This window comes from Alosa alosa, chromosome 13 (assembly GCF_017589495.1).
Source record: "Alosa alosa isolate M-15738 ecotype Scorff River chromosome 13, AALO_Geno_1.1, whole genome shotgun sequence".
Taxonomy (NCBI): domain Eukaryota; kingdom Metazoa; phylum Chordata; class Actinopteri; order Clupeiformes; family Clupeidae; genus Alosa; species Alosa alosa.
In genome coordinates, this window is record NC_063201.1 from 21,531,106 (window position 1) to 21,556,462 (window position 25,357).

Sequence of the window (25,357 nt, forward strand, 5' to 3'; positions counted from 1 at the left end):
TGAATCCCTCTGGTGCGATCTGTTATTTAAAACAACACTCATAAAGAATTTAGCCCACAGTAGCTGCCAAGAGCCTGTGCGTGTGCATGCTTGTGTGTGTGTGTGTGTGTGTGTACACGTGCATGCATTTGCACATGTGTGGATGTGTGTGTGTGTGTGTTTGTATGTTTTAGTATACTCAAGGGTGTTCTTCACACTTGCACATGTCTGTTGAAAACAGAGGTCTTCTTCTTCTCACAATGGGGTTTCGGGGTGCACTGAGCACATCCTCCAGACTGAGTATGATCCTTTTGGGCCTGTGTTCTTCTCACAACTCTTTCTAAATCACGTCAGAGTGTTCCAATCCAACGTCTTCAGAGAACCTGAGAGAAAAGTTTGGATGACATGAAGAGACTAGAATGGTCTCTGATAGCCTGTAAAGTAAAAACAATGCGGTCCATGGTTTAAAAATAGTCCCATTTGAGTCAACGGCGGGCCCGTTTCTCACTCATGAAGGGTAGTTCTGCGCTCATCAGACTGACATGTGGCTGTAGATGAGTGACGGTTCTGGCGTCTCCGAGACCCTTCTGCTTTTGTGCTCGGCCGGCCAGTCGGTTCATTTTCCTGCGGTCGGCCTTCAGCACTCCGTCGGTCACAGCACTGTCTCGGCTCGTCTCGTCCCACATCCACACGTCTCCCTCATTAATTCCCAGATGATCCGGGTCAGGTAGGGGCCGGTGGGAATCTCGGGAAGATTACCCCGGAGACGGGAGCGCCACCTCGGCGGGAATAGGAGGCCCATTGTAGTGTGTGTGGCGAGTGGAGCTCGGAAGAGAGGATAAACCTGAAGATGGATGCTCGTGGCTGATTAGTGATGCGTGTCGTGGTCATGGGAGAGATGTAACGCTAAACCTACCCAGCTGAGCTGCCTTGGGCACGGGCGGGGTCTGTACTGGGCCATGTAGACATGCGGCAACACCCCCCCACACACACACACACACACACACGCACACACACACACTGCATTACTGCATTCTGTATTGATATTCTCAGAGGGTTCCATGCTACCTGCTACCTATACATGCCTAAGTCTTTTTTTTTTTTTTTGTGGTGGGAGGCAGTACACAGCCACAAACTTGTTTTATGATATGGCTTTTGTATGCTTAATGCCATGGTGGAGTTATTCTAGTGTGCCACAAAAGAAAAAAAGTTTATTGAATGCGGCGCTATAAGATTTGGCTTTTCTCTTTATTCAGTTATACACTGAGATTCAGGTCATGTAAGGTCCTTGTCTCAATTGCTTAACTGTGCGTGTGTGTGTGTGTGTGTGTGTGTGTGTGTCTGTGTGTGTCTGTGTGTGTCTGTGTGTGTCTGTGTGTGTGTGTGGATAATTGGCAGTCGCCACATCTGGAGAAGGCGCTGTTTTTTGTACCCATGAACTGAGACCAGAGGCATAGGCTACTGGGTTTACAATGCTGGTATCTAAGATTGTCTCTGTTCAATGAAATATATTGTAAAATGTGAACACAAATAAAGGTATTAAAGTGTGTGTGTGTGTGTGTGTGTGTGTGGTGTAAGTGACTTACAAAAATGAGGAATAACATTCAAGCTACAATGCAGAGGAGACCACACACAGCCAGGCATGCGGTGTGAGTCAGTGCTAGGGGTGCTGGTGTTGGTCATAGCTACACAGTAGATCAGTGTGTAAGTCTCTGCCCTCTCTCTGCCCCTCAGGTGCACGGCTCAGTGGGGGAGCCCTGGTGGCTCTGGGTGGAGGACCCTGTCAACGACCACATCTACCACTCGGAGTACTTTCTGCTGCAGAAGAAACAGGTGGGCTATTGAGGTGGATGTATATGTGGGTGTGTGTTTTTGGAGCTAAATCGTGTGTGTGTGTGTGTGTGTTTGTTTGTATCTGTGTGCATGTATGTTTACAGCCTGCAGTAAACCTCTGTAACAGTCCTAAATACCTGGAGAATTCTTGAAATTTGCACGATGCTGCTTCAGTATCCATAGCAGTGAAATAGTCCTGCATTATTATGACCGCCGCGCAGCGAAGCGGCGGTCATATAGGTTTAGTCAGATTTTTTTTTTTTTTTTTTTTTTTTTTTTTTTTTTTTTTCGATGCCCAAATTTCCGTCAATGATTCCCGGGACACTGAAAGACCGGGGTACACCGAAACTTGGTGGACATGTAACCCCACATGGATAGCATGGAACCATCGTTTTGATCTGTAGCCCCCGCTGAATTGGACCCCCGAAAAGGAGGGTAGGGCAGACACAGTTTTCTGTGAATATCTCAAAACCGTAGGGTTTAGGAGGACCATTTTTTTTGTATGTTGATCTCAGGGGCCATGTCAACCCATTCCATAACCACTCATTTCATGTATAGCGCCACCTAGTTAAACACAAAAAGTAAAAAAATGAGGTGGTGTAATTGAAGGTATCTGTGACCTAACATAGTCAAAACTGCACTAAATTGGAAGTGTAGGATCATTATGACACCCTCTGTATGCACGCCAAGTTTTGTGGAATTCCGTTCATGGGGGGCCACACAATAAATTAATTTATGTTATTATACACCAACTGGCCTGTAGGTGGCCGGAGACAGTTTTCTGTGAATATCTCGAGAACCGTGAGGGCCTAGGAGGTCCACTTTTTTTTTTTTTGTATGTTGGTCTTAAGGGGCATGTCAACCCATCCCATTACCACTTATTTCATGTATAGCGCCACCTAGTTAAAAATTAAAAAAAAAAAAATTAGGTGTTTTCATCCCAATATCTCTGGCTGACAAGGTCAAAACTGCACTAAATTAAAAGTGTAGGATCATTATGACACCCTCGAATGCATGCCAAGTTTTGTGTACTTTCGGTCAATGGGGGCCCTACAATAAAATAACTTATGTGTACATTTAGTGACGACACCAACAAGGATTCCGGGACACTGAAAGACCGGGTACACAAAACTTGGTGGGCATGTACCCCACATGGATAGCATGGAACCGTCATTTTTTCGTTTTGATCTGCAGCCCCCGCTGGACTGGACCCCCGAAAGGAGGGTAGGGCAGACACAGTTCTCTGTGGGCAGACACAGTTCTCTTTATGGTATGTTGGTCTCAAGGGCCCACATCAACCTGGCTCATAATCACTCATTTGTGATTTGCACCCCCGTAAAAAAGGAAAATGCAATATTATTCTGCTTTAATCGCCCCTATCTTCAGTTAAGATGTTCAGAACTGCACCAAATTTTATGTGTATGATTGACCTGGCATTCTCTGGGGTCTGGGGGTATGCCAAGTTTCGTAGAATTTCATCCATGGGGGGGTCTAAAAAATTAGGTTATGTGTACATTTAGTGACTGTACACTCATTGGCCTGTAAATGGCGGTGCACACATATAAACATGCACACACACAGGCACCCACATACTATCGGTATTAGAACGGCCGATACATAATTACAAATTCAGTAGGATCAAAAGAAAGCCAAAATAAATATTCATCATCATCATCATGGCTGCATTTTCAGTATTGGCGATAAGTAGTCGTTTGTCCACTAGATGGCGCATCGTTGCAGTGAGACGTAATTTTGTTGGAAGTTAAAAGTGGGTTGGGGAAAAACAATGGACACTTCCTACAAGGACTGTAATTTACCGCAGCTTAACATCTAATAAGGACAGGACGATGTTCACATGAAGTGTAATTCCCATTTCTTCTTGAAGCGAAATAAATCTGAGGATGTTTATCGGACATGCTTGGTTTTACTGCAGGTGCGTTAATCTTGTAATATCAATAAGGACCTAGGTAATGTTACCCGTTAAGCGTTGGTTGAGTGATGGAGGCCCATTTGATTGATTGCATTTGTAGAAAACTATAAATGCGGTTATACCAAGCAAATTGATAGCAGCACTGTTTGTATCTTTTCGACTGTCATTTATTGCACGTGCTACAAAATCATTCTGTGCAATGGAAGATTTACCAACGTTACAACGGTCTGATACAGTTTTGCCTATACATGCGTGAGACTGAGACGCCTGTTTATTTTGTTTTAAGAATGCGTGCAGGGTGTGAGAGGGGAATCGATGTGCTTTGATTCCAGCTTGGTAGTTGTAGTCTGTGAAATTAAAAAGCACGGGTGTGTGAAGTATCCAAACAATGACACCTTCATTTCATTATGGCTGCTTTTAGCAACACACCTTAAGCTACTGTGTAGTGGGTCCCATTTAGAAGTGGCTACTTCATTCAAGCGCTTTCCTTGACTCATGGAGCTGCGTGAATTTTATTACAACTTTTCGGGCCACGATATGGCAGTTTAAGTCCGCTTGATACTGTAAGTCGTAAGCCATTGGTTTCAAAGGAGATTTTATTTGTGTCGCCAGCATAGCCTATTGACAATTTATGTTGTAAATAGGCCTACCTTATAATCCTACCTGTAGCTTAGGGAAGCTAACAGCTTTCTATTAGGATCTAGTTTGTTAGTTACAGTTTTGTCATAACTCCCTAATGCATTTTTGCATTTAGAATAGCCAGAGCGCGTATATCTCAATCTGAAAATTAAACAATATCGGGTGCCTATGGACTAGGCTGGGTGAACCCAGCCTGATCTGCCAGCTATTTATTTTTGATTTCTTAAAAGATTGAGCTTGGTCTGATGAAAGCCAGACTAGCCATGGACCTCAGTTACACAATGCAAGGGAACATGAATCAGCCTATATTTACTAACGAAGAATAACGGACAAAGCTCTTCAACTTTGGCCCGTTAAAATGTGTATGAACAGTCTAGCGACGCATTTCATCAAGGCCCATTTGGACATGTCAGTTATTTGCACCACTGGTTAGATGTAAAACAGCATTTCGTTTCAGACTACTGTTACTTAATTTGTGCATTAACAATAACGTTTCAGACTACTGTTACTTAATTTGTGCATTGACAATAAAGTATTACATGAACTAAAGATGACTAAAAAAGAAGAAACATTCACAAAAAATCCATCCATCCAAAAATGACCTTTGTTTTTGATAGCTGTTGAAAACGGCATGGAACTGACAGAGATGTTTTTGTTTATAAATACATAAAAAATAAATAAATAAATAAATAAATAACATTATGCTGATACCTTTTGCTTTCCCCAAATACAATGTAGCCTACAGGTGTAAGTGACCTTTCATCAATCCAGTTGCAATGGATGAACTGTGATGAACTGCCCTACTTGTGATTGTTTAGATATTTTAAAGGTTTTATAACAATGCTACATCTTCTTTGGCTATTCTACAATCTATTCACCTTTTCAGCACCAGTAGGCTACTTTCTGTGCAGCCGCACACACACACTCAGGCATGCCAAACAAGCATACACAAAAGTTTCAAGAGTGGGGGATGGAGTAAAATATGGAGACAAATTGAAGTGTGATTTATTTTCGCGGAATGGATGTACAGGACTGAGCGGCGGTCATATTTTGTACCGCTATGCGGTACATCTAGTTATAGTATTGCATAGACGAGTTATTAGCCTGAAAGGTTGAGGTCTTACTGTACTTTTGTACTTTTGAGCATAGGCTTAATTGAATGTGAACAGAACTAAGTACAGCTGAATAGAACTAACAGTTGAATAGAACTAAGCAGAGCCATATAAAGGTACAAGGCTCTGAACTAACTACAGCTGAATAGAACTAAGTACAGCTGAATAGAAGTAAGCAGAGCCATACAAAGGTACCTGCATGCAATTGAGACTAAGTACAGCTGAATAGAACTATATACAGCTGAATATAACTACAGTATACAGCTGAATATAATTATGTACAGCTGAATAGAACTAAGTACAGCTGAATATAACTAACAGCTGAATAGAACTATGTACAGCTGAATAGAACTAAATACAGTTTAAGTTCAGGTGAATGTTACTGTACAGTTTTGGAAAGATCTGCACTTTGTGTGAATGGCATTGGTATGGTATGGTGCAAGTGATTGTTGCTTTCCATCGCCCCCAGGTGGTGTCAGGTGAGCCGCAGCAGGTGGTCTTCACCATCCCCATCTTTGAGCCCATGCCTTCGCAGTACTACATCAGAGCCGTGTCTGACCGCTGGCTCGGGTCCGAAGCCGTGTGTGTCATCAACTTCCAGCATCTCATACTGCCCGAGAGACACCCACCTCACACAGGTAGACACACACACACACACACACACACACACACACACACACACACACACACACACACACACACACAAACTATTACACACACACACACACACACAAACAGTCACGAGTGCACACACACAGATTCCCATAGAGAGTATTTTATTTTGCAAACATCCAAACTGATCTGTGACGCCCACCTGATCTGTGAGCCCCATCTGTGTGCTGCAGAATTGCTGGACCTGCAGCCGTTGCCCGTGACGGCCCTGGGGAACCGCGAGTACGAGAGCCTGTACCGCTTCACCCACTTCAACCCCATCCAGACGCAGATCTTCCACACGCTCTACCACACCGACACCAACGTGCTGCTGGGGGCGCCCACCGGCTCCGGCAAGACCATCGCCGCCGAGCTGGCCATCTTCAGGGTCTTCAACAAGTACCCCACCTCCAAGGTGGTCTACATCGCCCCACTCAAGGCTCTGGTCCGCGAGAGGATCGAGGACTGGAAGATCAGGATAGAGGAGAAACTAGGCCGCAAGTAAGTGTGTGTTGTGTGTGTGTGTGTGTTTGTGTGTGTGTGTGTCTCCCTCTGTCTGTCTGTGAGAGTGGGAGGGAGAGACAGAGTGTGTGTGAGTCTACATTTTTCATTGTGAGGATGTATAAACATTGACATGTCTTTCTTTCTTTGCTTTGTTTGCTTATTCTTCTCTCTCTCTCTCTCTCTGTCTTTCCTCTTTCTCTCTCTCTCCTCCCTCGCTCTCTCCCTGACAGGGTGGTAGAGCTGACTGGTGATGTGACTCCGGACATGCGGCAGATCGCTAAGGCGGACCTGATCGTCACCACCCCAGAGAAGTGGGACGGCGTGAGCCGCAGCTGGCAGAACCGCAGCTACGTGCAGAAAGTGGCCATCCTCATCATCGACGAAATCCACCTACTCGGTACACGCGCACAGACACATACACACGCACACACTTTATAACCCCCCCAAGAACACAACCAACGCACATACACACACATACCGTACAGGCGCTATCACTTTTAACAATACACTATGGATCTGAGTAAAAGTGGTGAAGGCAACTTGGAAGAAGCCTTCTTTGTGTGCTGATTGTAAGCGTCAGTGTAAGTCAATGCTACCAGTAGCTGGATCTCCTCATGTCCATACTCTATCTGCAGGTGTACTCATTGCACTTGTGCTTCAGAGAAAACCACCTCAGGTTATGTGTGCATAAGATGGGCTTCATCAGCAACCCGACTATAGATCTTGTTTGTAACGTGAACATAATATTGGATTAGAAGGTAATTACACTTTGTTCTCCCCAATAACCCTCTAACCCTGTGGAGGACCCTGGGTTGCAGCCTCCAGGCGTGCGCTCCACCCTGCCAGCCACTCCTGCAGCTGGTGCCAGTGTTGAGCACCTCCTCAGCCCCGAGATGACGACCATCAGCTGGTGTAGAGCACAGTGGAAATAGATCCTGCTTTACAATGGGCCCAGGGGAGCACTGAACCACAATGGCTTTCAGTTGATCACATGGCCTAAATACCCCACTGGGATTATTTACTTTTTTTTTTCATGATTTCACTCCATTTCTGATCACAGGTCGTTTGTATAGCTTGTTTTTTTGTGTTTTGATGTTTATTTCATATCAGTAATCAGCCCTGAAGTCTAGAAAAAAAATGAACTACCTGTAGGGATCATCAGTCTAACTGTCCCAGAGCAAGTTCCACTGATCTCACCTTGGACCGAACCATTTGTGTTGCTCCAGTAATCTCACCTTGGACCGTACCATTTGTGTTGATCCACAGGGGAGGACAGAGGCCCCGTTCTGGAGGTCATAGTGTCCAGGACCAACTTCATCTCCTCACACACATCCAAGGCGGTGCGCGTGGTGGGGCTGTCCACAGCGCTGGCCAACGCTCGCGACCTGGCCGACTGGCTGGGCATAGGACAGGTGAGCCATCCGGCAGACTTAGCTGGCCACTTCACAGGACATACTGTCCAGCTCACAGGCTACTTTTAGGGTTCGCTTGCAGGTGTGCTCAAGGGATCACACACAGGTCCTGATCACATTCTCCTTTCAGCATCAGATTTGGCTTTCATGAGGTTTAAATACGCTTTGGTTCAATAGCAAGCACACACACACAAACACACTCACACACACGCACACACACACTGTTGCGCACGTGTAACTTGTCAACTTTCAACCTCTTTTTTGCCGAGTGCTTCTCTTGTTCTATGCTCAGGGGCACGTCAGTGGTTTTCTCGATCATTTCTCCAGGACAGATTGGAATCCGCATATTTTCTTGGTATAAAATTGCTCCGGTCAGCCCATCCGTGACGAGCGAGGGGATGTTTTTCTGGTTCATTTGCCGACCGTCCTCTCGGATTGTTAATAATGCGGCGATGGCGGGAGTCATTAGAAGGCGAGGGAGGGGGTCCGTGGTCCATCCTGGTCTTTAATTGGCAGGCTTTTGTTTCCGGGAGGGTGGGGGGTGCGCTCCCGTGCCAACTGCAATCATCAGCAACAATGTGGCCAGCAGCCTCGGTCAGTTTGAGATATTTAGAGTTAATTCATAACAAAAGCCCCTTACAGTATATCCTCACTTTCCCTACAGACACAGAGTGGGGGAAGAAGAGTCATGGGGGGATGTGCTGTGTTTGTGTGTATGTTTGTGTGTTCTTTGTTTCTGTCTGCATGTGTGTGTATGTATGCACATGCAGTTTATCTTTGTTTAGGAGCACTTATTTGCTGTATATTACATACAGCAAATAAGTGTGTGTGTGTGCACATGTTGGATATGTGGGCCTCTCTCCCCGACATGTCTTTGTTTTCATGATTGCGTGTGTTTTTGTCCACGTGTCCTCTTTATCAGTCTGTCCTTCCTCCCTCACACACACACACACACAGACAGATACACACACACATACACACACACACTTTAATTGTGGCAGTAAGGCCCCCATGTCCACACTCTCTCTGGGCTTCAAGCAGCAGCGGTTATGTAAACGTTGTTTCACTGTTGCCGAGCGACATGCCCTGGCAGACTGATGGTCCTATGCATGAATAGGAAAGGGTGGGCGGGGGTGGGGGAGATGTAGGGTCACTATAAATCTGTGGGGGTCACAGTGTGTGAGCTGCCCAATCCATTATCCAGGAGCTTAAATGTGTGCGCACACACGCGCGGGCCTTTGCCACTTGTGTGAGAGCGCGGGCGGCGCTGGGACGGCCACAATGGCTGCCTGGAATTACCCCCAGATGGGCGGCAGGGACGGGGCGCCGCCAGCAGCCAGCTGGTCACTCCTGCTCCGCTCTGCCCTCACCCCCTCCGTCTCGCTGCCCCCTACACGCTCGCTCTCTCTCTCTCTCTCTCTCTCTCTCTCTCTCTCTCTCTCTCTCTCTCTCTCTCTCTCTCTCTCTCACACACACACATCCTCTTTATCTCTTTCTTTCTATCTCTATATTTCTCTTCCTCCTTTCCTTTATATCTCTTTCTCTCTCCACTTCTCCCTCATTCTTCTGTCTTTCCTTTATCTCTCTCCCTCTCTCTCTCACTCACTCACTCAGAGAATCAATCAGTCTTGCTCTCATGTTGTGTCTTATGTGTTTTCCTCTGTCTTGCCATGTTTAGTCCATCCATTATTTATGTATTTGTCCTTTAATTCTGTCTATCCATGATTTATGTATTTTTCCTTTAATTCTGTCCATCCATGATTTATGTATTTGTCCTTTAATTCTGTCCATCCATGATTTATGTATTTGTCCTTTAATTCATCATCCTTGCTGATTGTCCTCTCTGTATCTCTGCATTGTGTATCATTCATATTACTGCTGTGGAACAATACGGTTAATCTCAAAAAAATAAAATCTTAATCTGCTTAATCTGTGTTACTTCTCTCTCTTCTCTCTCTCTCTCTGTCTCTCTCTCTCTCTCTCTCCCTCTCTCTCTTTCTCTCTCTGTCCCCATCTCTTTCTCAGGTGGGCTTGTTTAATTTTCGTCCATCTGTGCGTCCTGTGCCATTGGAGGTGCACATCCAGGGTTTCCCAGGGCAACACTACTGTCCTCGCATGGCCAGCATGAACAAACCTGTGTTTCAAGGTACACACACACACACACATATACACACACACACACACATGCACACACACACAGCTCTGTCTCTGTCAAATGTGTCTTATGGTCAGTGATGTTTAAATCAGCATACACTGTAAGTGATGAAGTGGGAGAAATAAGTATTGAATACTGTATGTCAACATTTTCTTCAGTAAGTATACTTCCAGGCTACCAGATATTTTTTACCAGACATTAGTATTAACTCAGGTAATCCTCACATATTAAAAAAAAAAATCAAACAATAAAATCCATAAGTAGAATTATGTGTAATAAAGTGGAATGACAGGGAAAAAGTATTGAACACGCTAAGAAAAAATAGTACACCAAGGCAAGGAACGAGCTGGAATCTGTAAGTAGTTAATGTATAATTAATATAATATAAGCCGAGTTAGTACATCTCGATAGGCTATAAAAAGGTTTTTTGTTACCAAGGTGTCAAAACATCTCATGATGGGTAAAAGCAAAGAGCTCTCCCATGACCTTCGCAACCTTATTGTTGCAAAACATATCGATAGAACTGGTTACAGATGCATTTCAAAACTTGAGAATCTTCCAGTAAGCAGCACTGGGGCCATTATCTACAAGTGGAAGGAACATCACTGTGTTATCAACCGGCCATGCACAGAACCGCCTCGCAAGATTTCTGACAAGGGGCTCAGAAGGATAATCAGAAGAGTAGATAGATAGATAGATAGATAGATAGATAGATAGATAGATACTTTTCATGATCCCCAGGGGAAATTCAAGAAGTAGCCAAAAGCCAAGGACCACTCGGAGAAAGAACTCCAGAAAGACTTGGAGGCAGCAGGTACAATAGAGAGTAAATCATAGGTAATGTACTTCAGCGCCATGGCCTCTATGCACACTCAACCCACATGACTCCATTACTGAAGAAAAACATGTTGAAGCTCATTTAAAGTTGCTACACAACATTTGGACAAGCCTATGAAATGCTGAAAGAATGTAGTCTGGTCAGATGAGAGCAAAATTTAACTTTTTGGATGTCATACTACATACCATGTTTGGAGGAGAAATGGCATTGTACATCACCCTAAAAATACCATACCAACAGTGAGGTTTGGAGGTGGAGGCATTATGGTGTGGGGCGGTTTTTCTTCTAATGGCAGACTTCATACAATTGAAGGATTGATGAATGAATTCATTTTTTTCCCGGGAGAATTTTGCTATCCACCAGGATGATGACAATGAGACATGGCTAGACCTTCCAGCAGGACAACGATCCAAAGCATACAGCAAAGGAAACTCTCAATTGGTTTCAGAGAAAGGAAATCAAGGCCCTGACTTAAATCCAATTGAACATTTCTGGAAGGAACTAAAGATCAGGATTCACAAGAGGGACCCCTGGAATCTTCAAGATTTAAAGACTATCTGGGCAAAAGTCTACACCTGAATACTGTGACTGATTAGTTTAGTCATACAGGAAATGTCTTTTAGTAGGCACGTTCAATAGTTGTTTCTTGGGTCATTCCACTTTATTGCACATAACTTTATTTATGGACTTTAATGTTTGGATTTGTTTATATAAGTGTGGATTATCTGAGTTAATACTAATGTCTGGTGCAAATGTCATGCGAATAGCCTCACTGGAAGCATACTTGCATACTGGGTTCAACACTAGTATTCAGTACTAGTATTTCCCCTGCTGTATATAGCTGCCATTAATGACGTGCATTCTGGCAGACTATATGAATACGCAATGGTATTTCATGTATTGCGGAGACAATTCCCATGCAGTGTTGTAATGGAAGATCTTGAGATGTTTAAGGTGGTAATTGCACTCTTGTATTAGTAGGGCGACTAGACCTGCTTTTGTACCATTACACTCTAAACTCCCTGCTTTACCCATTTAGCCATTCGCAGCCATTCTCCAGCCAAGCCTGTGTTGATCTTCGTGTCGTCACGGCGACAGACGCGTCTGACCGCCCTGGACCTGATGGCCTTCCTGGCGACCGAGGACGACCCCAAGCAGTGGCTGCACCAGGACGAGCGCGAGGTGAGCAGGCTGCTCGTAACTTTATGCTTCCCTGTGTCCGGGCACCAGCGGTCACATTTGGAAGAGCGGACGCCAGCGGTCAGATTTGCCCGTGGGGGGCGGGCCGTTCAGGATGTGTGGTGTCAAATTATAATTAACTGATTCAAACTCAGAAGAATTGTGACAAAACAATAGAATACTGCAGAAGGTGTAGCTTTAATCCAACACAGAGCATAGGTTCATGAAGCCAGCTACTAGCATTCTGTTTTACACAGCTTAAATACCTCTACCTTCAGTAGCATCACTTGTTTTTACCAACTCAGAATAGAACAGAGCTCCTATGTCCTTCTTACCTTTTTTGGTGATACATATGTGCCTAGGTATTTATTCTATTTCTACAAAGGACCTTTGACCTTAACTATATTTACCCCTGCTCTTTTACCACTTTAAAGGTCGAACAGTAGCCCAATGTATAGAACATCTTTTAGTACAACTACAGAATATCTTATCAGGAAACTTTACAAAAAGTCACCACAGATGGACAGTCAGGCCTGTCCGGTCCAATCCCAGTGGAGATTTCTCACTGAAAGGCAACTTTGGGTCTGAGTTGGTGAAGCAATTACAGGACCGCAGGGTTCGATTGTAACCCTGTGCACTGTTAACACATGAGAAGAAACATTAGCACCCACATAGCCCCTGATTACGGATGATCACAGAAACAGCAGCAGCATTACTCAACTCCCATGTCCCCTTGTGCTCCTCCTGCCACCCGCCACCCCACTTCTCCCACTTATAACCCTCTTCCCATCTCACCATTCTGAGTGGCTGACCCCACTGGACCCTGGACACAGGATCATCCTCTTGTGTCATCTGCTCCTCCTCCTCCTCTTGGCCTCTCATCCATCCCCAGTTCAGTGCCATGCCCATTCCCCTCTCCGTTTAAGACGGCTGGTGAGTGCTAGGATCAGCAGGACTTGTTGTAAGTGTTGCTATGAGAGGAGATGTTCTCTAAAGAGCTGGGTCTTTAGGAGTTTTTTGAAAATGGAGAGGGATGTCCCTGCCCTTGTAGGAACTGGCAGTGTGTTCCACCAACGAGGAACAACAGATGAGAAAAAGTTTGGATTGGCCTGGCTACCCGGTGGTAGAGCTAGACGTCGTTAAGATCTGAGGCCTTGGCCAGCGGTCTGGAGGTAGCGTGATGTCTGTAGGGGGGCATTCAAGTAGGTGGGGAGCAGAACCGGAGACTACTTTGTAGGCAAGCGTTAGAGCCTTGAATTTGATGCGGGCCGCCATAGGTATCCAGTTTAGCTGGATGAGCAGCGGGGCAACATGTGCCCTTTTGGGTTGGTTGTAGACCAGGCGCGCCGCCGTGTTCTGGATCATCTGAAGTGGTTTCACTGCGCAGGCTGGGAGACCTGTCAGGAGGGCGTTGCAGTAGTCGAGTCGTGAGATGACTATTGCCTGAACCAGAAGTTGGGTAGCATCTTGAGTCAAGTAAGTCCTGATTTTCCGTATGTTGTAGAGTGCGAAACAGCATGACCGGGCGATTGAGGCAACATGATCTGAGAAGTTTAGTTGGTTGTCGAGAACAACTCCTAGATTTCTTGCAGTCCTGGTAGGTGAAACAGACAGGGAGTCAAATTTGATGTTGATGTCGTGGTGTATGGTAGGTTTAGCTGGGAGGACCAGCAGTTCAGTCTTTGAGAGGTTCAGCTGGAGGTGGTGTGCCTTCATCCATGTAGCTATGTCTGAGAGGCAATCCGAGATCCGTGCTGAAACCAAGGGGTCATCAGGTGGAAAGGACAGATAGAGCTGTGTGTCGTCTGCATAGCAGTGGTATAAGAAGCCATGCGAACGGATAATCTGTCCCAAGGAGGTGGTGTAGATAGCAATGAGAAGGGGGCCCAGCACTGAGCCCTGGGGGACCTGTGGTGAGATGGTGAGGTGCAGATGGCTGACCAAGCCATGATAATGCTAAACGCAAGGCCCTGTGAGGTAGGATTCAAAACCAGGAGAGAGCAGAGCGAGATTCCCATGTTAGCGCAGTATAGAGAGAAGGATCGTGATTAACCGTGTCAAAGGCAGCCGATAAGTCAAGCAGAATGAGTACTGATGACCCGGCCCGGTGGCGGTCAGTGGCACTCATTCAGAGACCTGTTTGGAGACTGCTCGTTCAATGCCTTTGGATAGGAAAGGCAGGATTGAGACAGGGCGGTAGTTCGACTTGAGCAGGGTTGAGAGAAGCTTTCTTAAGTAACGGTGTTACCCGGGCCATTTTGAGCGCTGTTGGAAATGTGCTGGAGGTTAGCGAGGCATTGATCACATGTGTGATAGCTGGTGCGATGGTCGGGCTGATGGACTGAAGTAGGCTCAGAGGGTATAGGGTCAAGCGAGCTGTGGTGGTAGGACGGCTGCTTGTCAGGAGTCTAAATACTTCACTCTCGGAGAGAGGCGTGAATGCTGAAAAAGATGTTCCAGCAGTCCCTAGAGGTTGTAGGAGTGCGGTATCTGAGTCAGATGTGTTGAGTAGGCATGTAGAGAATTGACTGCTGATTGCCGCCACTTTGTTTGTAAAAAATGAGGCGAGGGTATCTGCAGTAAGGCTGGATGGAGGAGGAGGCAGCTGAGGATTGAGTAGCGATTTGAAGGTTGAGAAAAGTTTTCGAGTGTCTGTAGCGCTGTTGATTTTGTCATTGTAGAAAGCCGTCTTAGCAGCAGCAGCAGTGATGCTGGCTGAGACCATCCCCAGTTCAGTGCCATGCTCGTTCCCCTCTCATCCATCCCCAGTTCAGTGCCATGCCTGTTCCCCTCTCATCCATCCCCAGTTCAGTGCCATGCCTGTTCCCCTCTCATCCATCCCCAGTTCAGTGCCATGCCCGTTCCCCTCTCATCCATCCCCAGTTCAGTGCAACGCTCGTCACCCTGCCTCCCCTCCCTGCCTCCCCTGAGCCCTGGCTGCAATGCGCTGGCGTTGATGGCGCGGCTCTGTTCCTTAAGCAGGTCTTAGTGTAATTATGGAGCCAGCGCCGGGCCGCCCCTGCCAGAAAAGCCTGTGTCATCCTCCATTAGGCTCTGTGGGTACCTTCAGATCACTTCAAGATGTGAACACGCAGCCTTTTTGGCTTGAGGCTACTCACTCTCTCTATCTCTCTTTCTCTCTCTCTCTCTCTCTCTCTCTCTCTCCCTTTCTCTCTCTCTCTCTCTCAATCCCACTCCACCTTTCCACTCTATACCAAGAATATGCTAATATCTTTACAGAACTCAATTGCGCAGCCTTATGAGAAATGGACGCTTTGGTAATTACCTCAGCAATCAGCCATCCGCTGTTCCCGCTCAGCCCCAAATGTGCACAAGCTGCTTTTTAGGAGAGGGGAATGGGACTGTGCCAAATGTCTTGAGTGTGTGCACACGCACACACACACACACACACACACACACACTAACAAAACAAACAAACAGGCACATTCACAATCATCATTTCTAACACAAACATACCAATGCATACATACAAAGCAAACAAGCTAACAGCTATGTTTATAGTCATATATGATACACATGTACACAGAGTCCCCTCTTAGTCCTTAATGAGTATTACAGAAGAGAGATCATAGGCTGGAGACCAGGGTATCTCTTACTGCTCTCATCTCAGGGTGTGTGTGTGTGTGTGTGTGTGTGTGTCTCACATGGAGGTGTGGACTGGATTGCCCCGCTAAACTAAGAAGAATTGTAAGGATGTGCGTGTGTGTGTGTGTGTGTGTGTGTGTGTGTGTGTGTGTGTGTGTGTGTGTGTGTGTGTGTGTGTGTGTGTGTGTGTGTGTGTCTTTGCATCTTTGCATGTGCGCATATGAATGCATTGGCTTTGCCTGTGTGTGTGTGTACACATGTGCAATGCTAGTGCATTGGCTTTGCCTGTGTGTGTGTGTACACATGTGCAATGCTGTGTGTGTGTGTGTGTGTGTGTGTGTGTGTGTGTGTGTTCTAGTGATATATGTGGCTCCCTGCTGCTCCCCTGCACTGGGGCGTGTAGCATCTGGGGTCCCGCTGAGTGACTGACAGGCGGCCTGCGCACACTGTCTGTCTCACCGCGGGGGTCCAATCCTCTTCCTTCCACCACCCCACACCACCCCACACACACCCCCCCCCCCACCCACCCACACCACCCCCCCACACACACCCCCCACCCACACCCCCACACACCCCCACCACCCCACCCCCACACCCCACACCCCCCACACACACCCTTTCTCTTCTTTCACTCTTCCTCCTCTTGCTTTTCCTCCCTGCAGTATTTTTACTCCTCTCCTGCCAGAGCGGAGGCAGCTGCGCCCAGAGGTCCCATGTCTTAACCAGCCGGGATAATGGAGCTAGTCTGGACTAAGCTGCGATCTCTCTCTCTCTCTCTCTCTCTCTCTCTCTCTCTCTCTCTCTCTCCCCATTCAAAAAGAAACAGTCTGGCCAAAAGCACATACAGTACAGTACAGAAATGACAGAAACCTTTAGAACATAAAATAACATGAAATAGTATTACAGCATCTCAGGTCAGGTCTGTGTGTGTGTGTGTGTGTGTGTGTGTGTGTGTGTGTGTGTGCAATGAACATGACATTGATTTGTGTCTTGCATTATTTCAGCACACAAAGGGAAATAAAAAAAAAAAAATGCATAGAATGCATACGAGCTGTTGATGAACATGGTAACCCCATGGTTTTGGGTGGTGATGTCATCTGCTGTCTGGAGTGCGTTTGAGTTCGAATTATGACTTCCTCTTCCTCAGATGACTGACATCATCGCCACGGTGCGCGAGTCCAACCTGAAGCTGACGCTGGCCTTTGGCATAGGTCTGCATCACGCTGGACTCCACGAGCGCGACCGCAGGACTGTGGAAGAGCTCTTCGTCAACTGCAAGATCCAGGTAGCCCCACTGCGGACCTCCCTGGCCCCAGAACATTTCTCCTAGATCATAGAAATTTTATTATATATCAATGTGTACCCATCATAATTTTACGAATATCAGAATATTTTAAGGCACAAAACAAAATGATTGTATGCATGTAGTGCAGGGCGATATGTAGCAAAAAAAGGTGTTTGGAACATTTCATATACATTTTTGCAAATTATGTTTTTTCACTTCTTCAGACCCTATAGTTTGCAAAACTACCTGTTTCCATTTTTTTCCCGGACTGCACAGGTCCAAAATCCAAGATGGCGGATATATCACCAAAAATTGCAAATAATCGCCTTTTTAAACATTTTAAATGGATATATGTTAGGTATCATTGTATACATACATTTTCTAATAAAATTGAATGACTTGAGGTAATAAATATTACCATGGGTGACATGAGATGTCATGATTATCAACCAGTGATGGGTGTAACCACCATTATGCTATTTATTGGCATACCCGGAAAAACACATTGACTTATTTAAAAGTTTCCTTCACATAACCTAATAATCATTTGAATTAAAGTAATGTTCTGCACTCCAGAAGTAATGTTCTGCACCCCAATAGATTAGATTAGAGTAGATTAGATTCAACTTTATTGTCATTGCAGAGTACAAGTATGAAGACAACGAAATGTGGTTTGCTTCTAACCAGAAGTGCAAAAAAGGAGAAAAGTGCAATGTGATATACAAAGCAGTGTTTCCCATACATTGACTTACTTGTGGCGGCCCACCACAATATCAACTTTGACCACCACACAATGATTTGTCATGTTGTACTATTTAAATTGGATGAAATCCTTTCATTGTAGAGCTATGGGCACCTTTGCAAATCCTTTCCTTGTCTCTCTTTCTTTCTCTCTCTCTCTCTCAACGAACCTGCCCCTCCTCTGCATGCACGTTTAAAGAAAACATTGTCATTTGTGTAAGGATTGTTGTTGGCATAGAAGATGACTGGTTAAATCGTGATTAAATCAGGTTAGCATCATAAACATGCATAAAACTGTTGCAACCCCCCACCATCACTTACCACCACAAATAGAACTGAATTCTGTGGGAAACACTGCAAAGTATAGACAGGTGGTGCATAGACAGGTCAAGAAATATAGTGCAGTGTAGACAGTAGTATACAGTTGATTTGTATAAAGTAGAGAAGTTTAGAGTAATATAAATATGTGCGGTGTATTAACAGTTACCTTATAAGAGCAGAATAAATATGGCTATGTAATGTGAACAATGTATGAACAACATACATTTGGGGGGGGGGTCTGCCTCCTTGTTGTCCCTGTCAAGGTTGCCATGGTCATGGACACCTCAACAGGCACAGGCAAGGAGGCATTGGACAGGGGTGGGTGGGGGGGGGGGCTTAGTTGGTTGGTTGTCACTGAAATGGAGAGCTAGACTTCAGCTGCAGGAAAGAAGCTTCCTCTGAACCTGCTGTGCGCCTTATGCAAGCATCGCTTGCCCTGGATGGCCTCAATGGAGGGGAGTGAGGAATGCGTTGGGCAGTTTTCACCACCCTCTGCAGTGCTTTTCGGTTGTGGGCAGAGCAGTTGCCATACCAAACTGTGACACAGTTGGTAAGGATACGCTTGATGGTGCAGGGGTAGAAGTTCACTAGGATCTGAGGAGGCCAGTGGACCTTTGGTCTTCAATAATTCTGTTAACAGGACTTGCAGGAAATTGTGGGAACATATGAATTTGTTGATTATATGCAAGCCTAATGCTGCCCACTACAGCTAAGTCTGCCTTCATCCATGAATTGTGACTGGTTTCAAAAACAGCATCCTCTGAACAATCTACAGAGAGTAGCTCAGTGCAATTAACACACACATTGGATAGCATCTTAATAGATGGCATGGCTGTTGTGCAGGAGATGGTTGTCAGGAAAAGTGACAAACTGTTGCCAAGATCTGGCAGAATGCTTCTTTGAAAATGTTTGTTGAAAGTAAGGCATGAGGCTACAATGACATATACTTATTATTTAACAACTATACCATCATAAACTCCATGAAAGACAGGACGAGACAGGTCCATACAATGGGAAAAGCACATGATAAGGGATACAAAATAGACTCTACACCAATCAAAGACTTCAAAGCTTTCCTGGGATCGAAGGAAACCAAAGCCAACCTCATCCTCTACCTTGGTCATAAAGCTGTTGAACTATGTAAACTGCCAGTCACAGTTCACACACACAAAGGTGGCAGTAGCAGTAAGTCATTTTGGCAAAACCCCATATATCTACATGTCACACAGATGTCTTGGTGCTTGCCCTTTGCAGGGTACCAGACATCAACAAAGACAGTCTCATTGTCATGGGCACTGGAGAACGTCGACAAAAGATACAGCCTAGAAATCTTGACGCACCCTAGCGGCAGCAAATGTAAATTGCAGTCAGGGTAGTCTAGCAACTCTCCGGCTTGTGAGGGGGAAAAACCAAACTTAGCTCAGGACAATCACATCGTGTATAGAGTCGGTGGACCTATCGGGTATCCTATTGTATCCTATCCTACACACTTTGTAGGCTTGTAGTAGGTCCTCATCCATCTCCAGACGTGTTAGCTGGATGTGAGAAATTTGTGTGTCAGCTCCTCAAAACATGGTTTTCAAACCGCTAAAGCCCTTCGGTGGAACATGTTTAAAACTCTAAACCCAACCAGGAGGGAAAACTAGGGAAATCCCATCCCTATGATTGCCCTACCATCGCTTATTGCTGTCCCCATGCTCGGATTCCTGCCCCGCAGCCGGCGGACCAACTATTTGCCCGATGACAACTCCTAATTCCTATGGACAATTCATCCCCTACACTGGACTATTTGAACTTAACACTAAATAGGATTCATGCATTATCATACTGGTTATGTAACCATCCAATCACTTTGTAACATACCTCAGGTGGCTCTAAATACCATGTTCTATTCTCTGTATATAGACCTTACTGTCCTGTAACTGACCCCAGGCAGATTCATCCTATATGTTTCTCCCATTCTTGGGAGTTTTTCCTCGCCCCTGTTACTCATGGGCTCTGTCTGAATGTTTAACACTCTGTAAAAAAGCCATGAGACATGTGTAATGTTTTGGCAGCTCTAGAACTGAAATTAAATTGAAATTCTGAAAGCACACAGGCAAGCAAATGTTTGGGCACAAGATACAGTGCCTGCTCCAAAGATTCTTGACTCACTATCACTGGGATGGAGACAAATTGTTGAGGGGCAATGGGTTCCTGTTCTGTCAAAACTTCCACCAGCACCAGAGGCTGTTGTGGAACTTGTGAAGTGTTGTTGTCTTGCCAGCCAATGCAGTATAAGGTGTTCTTGCAAGAGTAACAACTTATGTAACCATCCAATCACTTTGTAACATACCTCAGGTGGCTCTAAATACCATGTTGTATTCTCTGTATATAGAACTTACTGTCCTGTAACTGACCCCAGGCAGATTCATCCTATATGTTTCTCCCATTCTTGGGAGTTTTTCCTCGCCCCTGTTACTCATGGGCTCTGTCTGAATGTTTAACACTCTGTAAAGCGCCATGAGACATGTGTAATGTTTTGACGCTCTATAACTGAAATTAAATTGAAATTCTGAAAGCACACAGGCAAGCAAATGTTTGGGCACAAGATACAGTGCCTGCTCCAAAGATTCTTGACTCACTATCACTGGGATGGAGACAAATTGTTGAGGGGCAATGGGTTCCTGTTCTGTCAAAACTTCCACCAGCACCAGAGGCTGTTGTGGAACTTGTTAAGTGTTGTTGTCTTGCCAGCCAATGCAGTATAAGGTGTTCTTGCAAGAGTAACAACTTACCATTCACGCAACTTTGCAGGTGTGAAGGCTCTGAGGAGATGTACACCAATATTAAAAAGACAGTGACAGTGGTGAGGATAAATACTTGAGTGACTGACAATGTTTTGTTGAACTCTTCAATAATGAAACAAGATGCAGATTTCTTTTTATCTTTTTTTCATTTTTTCCATTTTTTCTCCAAGTTTTTTGGCAAATGATGCAATACATCTTTTGAAAATAGTCTGTATCTCACTTGTGTACCTTATTAGGTGTATATTTATCAAAAAGTTGACCACTTTAAGCCTTTATATTATTTTTCCGCCTATATTGTCCGCCATCTTGAATTTTGGCACTGAAAATGAAGAAAAAAAATGGAAACAGGTTGTTTTGTATTCAGTGGGGTCCTAGCAAGTAAAAAAACACCAGTTGCAAAAATCTATGAATCGTTCCTAAAATAACACAATTCCCCATACTAATGTGCTTGTGCAGATTGGAGTCATATTTTAACCATGTCCATTGTGTGTGTGTGTGTGTGTGTGTGTGTGTGTGTGTGTGTGTGTGTTTGTTTTGCATTGTGCTACAGGTGCTTATTGCCACCAGTACCTTGGCATGGGGCGTGAACTTCCCTGCCCACCTGGTCATAGTGAAGGGCACGGAGTACTATGACGGCAAAACACACCGCTATGTCGATTATCCCATTACAGGTACACTGTGTGTGTATGTGTACGTGTGTGTGTGTGTGTGAGTCTGCATAGACACTATTTCTACAGCTGGTGTGTTCTGTTATGTTCAGTTTATTTTTTGTGTGTGTGTTTTTGTTTGGTTGGTTGGTTGGATTTGGTTACATGCCCTGAAGAAGGCCAGTATAGCCACAACGCATAGGCCCATGTGCCTTTCATTAAGCTAGTTTTAAACTAGTTTAATTAAAGGCTTTTTCATATTTTTTTCTAAACAGTGTCTTTGTTACGTTCCTTTTTTACTTAACTCACGTCCCCTACCAAAGAGCACCTGTTTGAAGCAATTATTGACAATAGTCTCCTGGTTTTTCTCTTTAATGTGAAAGCAATTGTAAGTTATAGCCTATTTATAATCCAAGAGGCTACACAATATGAAGTGTACACATAAGCCTCCTCCTTGATAATTGTCTTTGAAAAAAGGAGACTGCTTAAAGTATTTATCACCTCTTAATAACTTTCAAGGGAAATTGATAATCAAAACTAGGTACTTTTATTTATTAATAATGAAAAAAAAATATTGAAGGCAAGATACATTGAGAATCATTTAATAATCAAAGCGTAATGTGAGTCTAATTGTGCAGGTGAATATTACACCTTTAATGAAAATGTAGCCATGTGCTGTAATATGGAAAATTGAGGATGTGTCACATCGTGATGCATTGTGAAATCGAATCGTTTAAGGGATAATTGCAATCGAATCGTGAGACCAGTGAAAATTCACACCCCTAGCGTGTATGACCCTAAACATGTCAGGAGTATCTTCATATTCCCAGTTGTAGGCTCTGCTGTACTTGTCACTGTGACATTATTTAACTGTGTGTTTGTGTGTGTGCACTGCTCAGATGTGCTGCAGATGATGGGTCGTGCTGGGCGTCCTCAGTTTGATGACCAGGGTAAAGCGGTCATCCTGGTACACGACATCAAGAAGGACTTCTACAAGAAGTTCCTGTACGAGCCCTTCCCTGTGGAGTCCAGGTCAGTCAATCAGCAGACGTCCACGGTTCATTAGAGGTGTCATCCCATTGCTGCTTTTTTCGTTGATTTTTTTGTTTGAATTTTTTTTTAATATTTTGAGTTTATAGCAGTTGAAAAATTAAAAGTTAAAAGAGCTAAAAGTTCTGCACAGTGTAAAGCTGTCACCCAATCATTATCAAGTTAAGTGAGGTCCACCATGACAGCCACCTAGTGAAAGTGTCTTCTGAGGTGGTACTGATGGTGGTGTGTGTGTGTGTGTGTGTGTGTGCACACGCGGCCGCAGCCTGCTGGGTGTGTTGTCTGACCATCTGAACGCTGAGATCGCCTCAGGCACCATCGCCTCTAAGCAGGACGCCATGGACTACATCACCTGGACCTACTTCTTCCGTCGCCTCGTCATGAACCCCAGGTAAATCTTACACACACACACACGTGCGCGCGCACGCTTGGAACACGAACATACACACACAACTAGCACCCAGTTTGACATAATTGTATCAAATTAGAGCACACCCGTCAATCACGCGTCCCCTGACTCATGAAACTGGCCTGGCTTGCTGTCCTGCAGCAGGCTGCTGTGTGAAGCCTTCTCCACTCACACACCCAGTGGGGCTCCAGGGAAGTCACTCCGCCCGGCCCAGCTTCGGCCCCTGGGCCTGGCCGCTGGAGCTCCACTCACCCCCCGGCCCCAGAGCCAGAGCCCTGCCAGGGCGTAACTCACCCCGGCCAGACATGCTGACAGGCCAAATGTGAAAGGGGGGGCTGTGTGAAAGTTTGGCTACCACAGAATTGTGGTTTAGTCCCTTAATCGCTCTCTCCCTCCCTTCTTCCCTCTCCCTCCCTTCTTCCCTCTCTGCCTCCCTTCTTCCCTCTCTTCCTCTCTCTTTTTTCACCCTGCCTCTCTCTCTCTGGTTGTCGTTCTCTGACTTTTTCCCCCTCTCTCTCTTTCTCTTTCTCTCTCTATCTCTCGCTCTCTCTCTTTCTCTCTCTGTCTGGTCTCTCTCTCCCTCTCTCTCTCTTGGCTTTCCTGGGAAGAACAACCTATTGGGAGTCACTTTGTAGATCCTAGAGTTTTTAAAGGGAATGGTGAAGTGTCCCATAAATACTAAATAAGGGATAATGTATTGTCTGCCGGTCCAGACAGGGCGAACAGGACCCCGATGTACAGCGGAGCGGTCTTGCTTCGTCCTGAAGGGACTTATTTTCCAATAATGACCGGCAGTCAATACATTATCCCACATATTATACTTCTTGCCAAAATGAGAAAAGAAACTTTACACAATGGGTCTTTTCAAATTATTTTGTTATCGTTTTTGTGGCTTCGGCTGAGAAAACAAATAGTTCGCTCCACTTCAACCCTCTCTGGTTGATCTGCTGTGTTCTAAAGAATGTTTGATTCAAGTTCAGCATTTGTTGCAAACTATTTGTTTCTCAGCAAAAGCCACGACGAAACAGTAACAAATAGGCTATGTAGGCTAAAGAGTCATATCGTGGGGAGTCTTTCGTTTTGACAAGTAACCGTGTAATAAGCGGGATAATGTATAGAACGCCAGTCATTATCGGGAATTACCGGTTTGTCCTGTCGGGCTAGGCTGGGTTTTCCCATGCTGCCTTACGTGCGCAATTTTATTCACGCTGCTAGGCAGCCTGGATTCCATGGACTTCGTTTTCACCTCAACAAAGGAACCAATCACAGAACAGAGGGGGGACAGCAAAACGATGATGACACACCGAAGCGGTTATGAGCTACGTACAGACTCATTTGATAGACATTCGTAGCGCCCAATAAACGGCTCTGGGCATTCGTAAACCACGTTTTAAATATGAGAAAATGTACATGAAGTTCCCAGACCCCATCTCAATGAGATGAGGTTTGGCGTTAGCCAGGCTACTGTCGGGACTTATTTCCCGATAATGATAATGGCGTTCTATACATTATCCCTTACTTATACGGCCTTTCAGAATGCTGCAGAAAGCGCCACTAACGGGCCTTCCTAATGTTAGGAGGACCAATAATTCCGTAAAATGACTGCTTCAAAAAATGAATAACCTCTCTCAGTAGTAACAGGTTTTGTGCTTCTGATTCATATACTGTATAATTCCAGGAGTAGTCCCCTCACATGGAACTTCATTGAAAGGGAACTTAATAAGTAAAACGTTGCTATGCAATATCTGAAACTTTCAAGTTCTATTTGTGTGGCGAACTGTGTTTTTCGAGAGAAGCCACAAAAATGTTATCAAAATAATTTCAGACACATATGAATCTTTTCTTGTTTTAGCAAGTTGCTGTATAATAAGTGGGATAATGTAGTGTCCGCTGGTCATTATCGGAAAATATGTCCAGGACTTGCTATGGCCTGAAGGGGTGTTTTTGCATTGTATGTGTTTTATTGGTCTAAGCATGTAAGAAAGTTAGACAGTGGAAGGTTAGACACATATTGTCCTTCTTGTCTGTCTGTCTCCATTTTCCTACTCCCATTTCCTCCTCCTGTCTATTGTTCTGCCCATCTCACTACAGTCTTGCCCCTTAGTCTCCCTCTCTCACTCTCTCCCTGCCATTCCTCGTCTTTCCTTCACTCTCATATCTCTCTCTCATCTCTCTCAATTTTCAATTGACCTGTCGCTAAGCGCCACCCTTAGAACGCTGATGAGCCAATGACAGTCCAGCCTGAACAGGACTCGGACATCAGTTCGGACAACTCCA

The 25,357-nt window shown here is 45.0% G+C and overlaps 1 protein-coding gene across 1 annotated transcript in view; it reads left to right on the forward strand.

The window, feature by feature from the left end:
- ascc3 (activating signal cointegrator 1 complex subunit 3) overlaps positions 1-25,357 on the forward strand; it is a 202,360-nt gene that overhangs the window by 143,200 nt on the left and 33,803 nt on the right. The window contains exons 23-33 of the mRNA XM_048261920.1: positions 1,714-1,812; positions 5,963-6,131; positions 6,339-6,645; positions 6,879-7,045; positions 7,915-8,060; positions 10,086-10,206; positions 12,093-12,235; positions 16,986-17,123; positions 21,525-21,645; positions 22,521-22,653; positions 22,937-23,062. Coding sequence (XP_048117877.1) covers positions 1,714-1,812; positions 5,963-6,131; positions 6,339-6,645; positions 6,879-7,045; positions 7,915-8,060; positions 10,086-10,206; positions 12,093-12,235; positions 16,986-17,123; positions 21,525-21,645; positions 22,521-22,653; positions 22,937-23,062 — 1,670 coding nt within the window. The remainder of the gene's footprint in view (positions 1-1,713; positions 1,813-5,962; positions 6,132-6,338; positions 6,646-6,878; positions 7,046-7,914; positions 8,061-10,085; positions 10,207-12,092; positions 12,236-16,985; positions 17,124-21,524; positions 21,646-22,520; positions 22,654-22,936; positions 23,063-25,357) is intronic.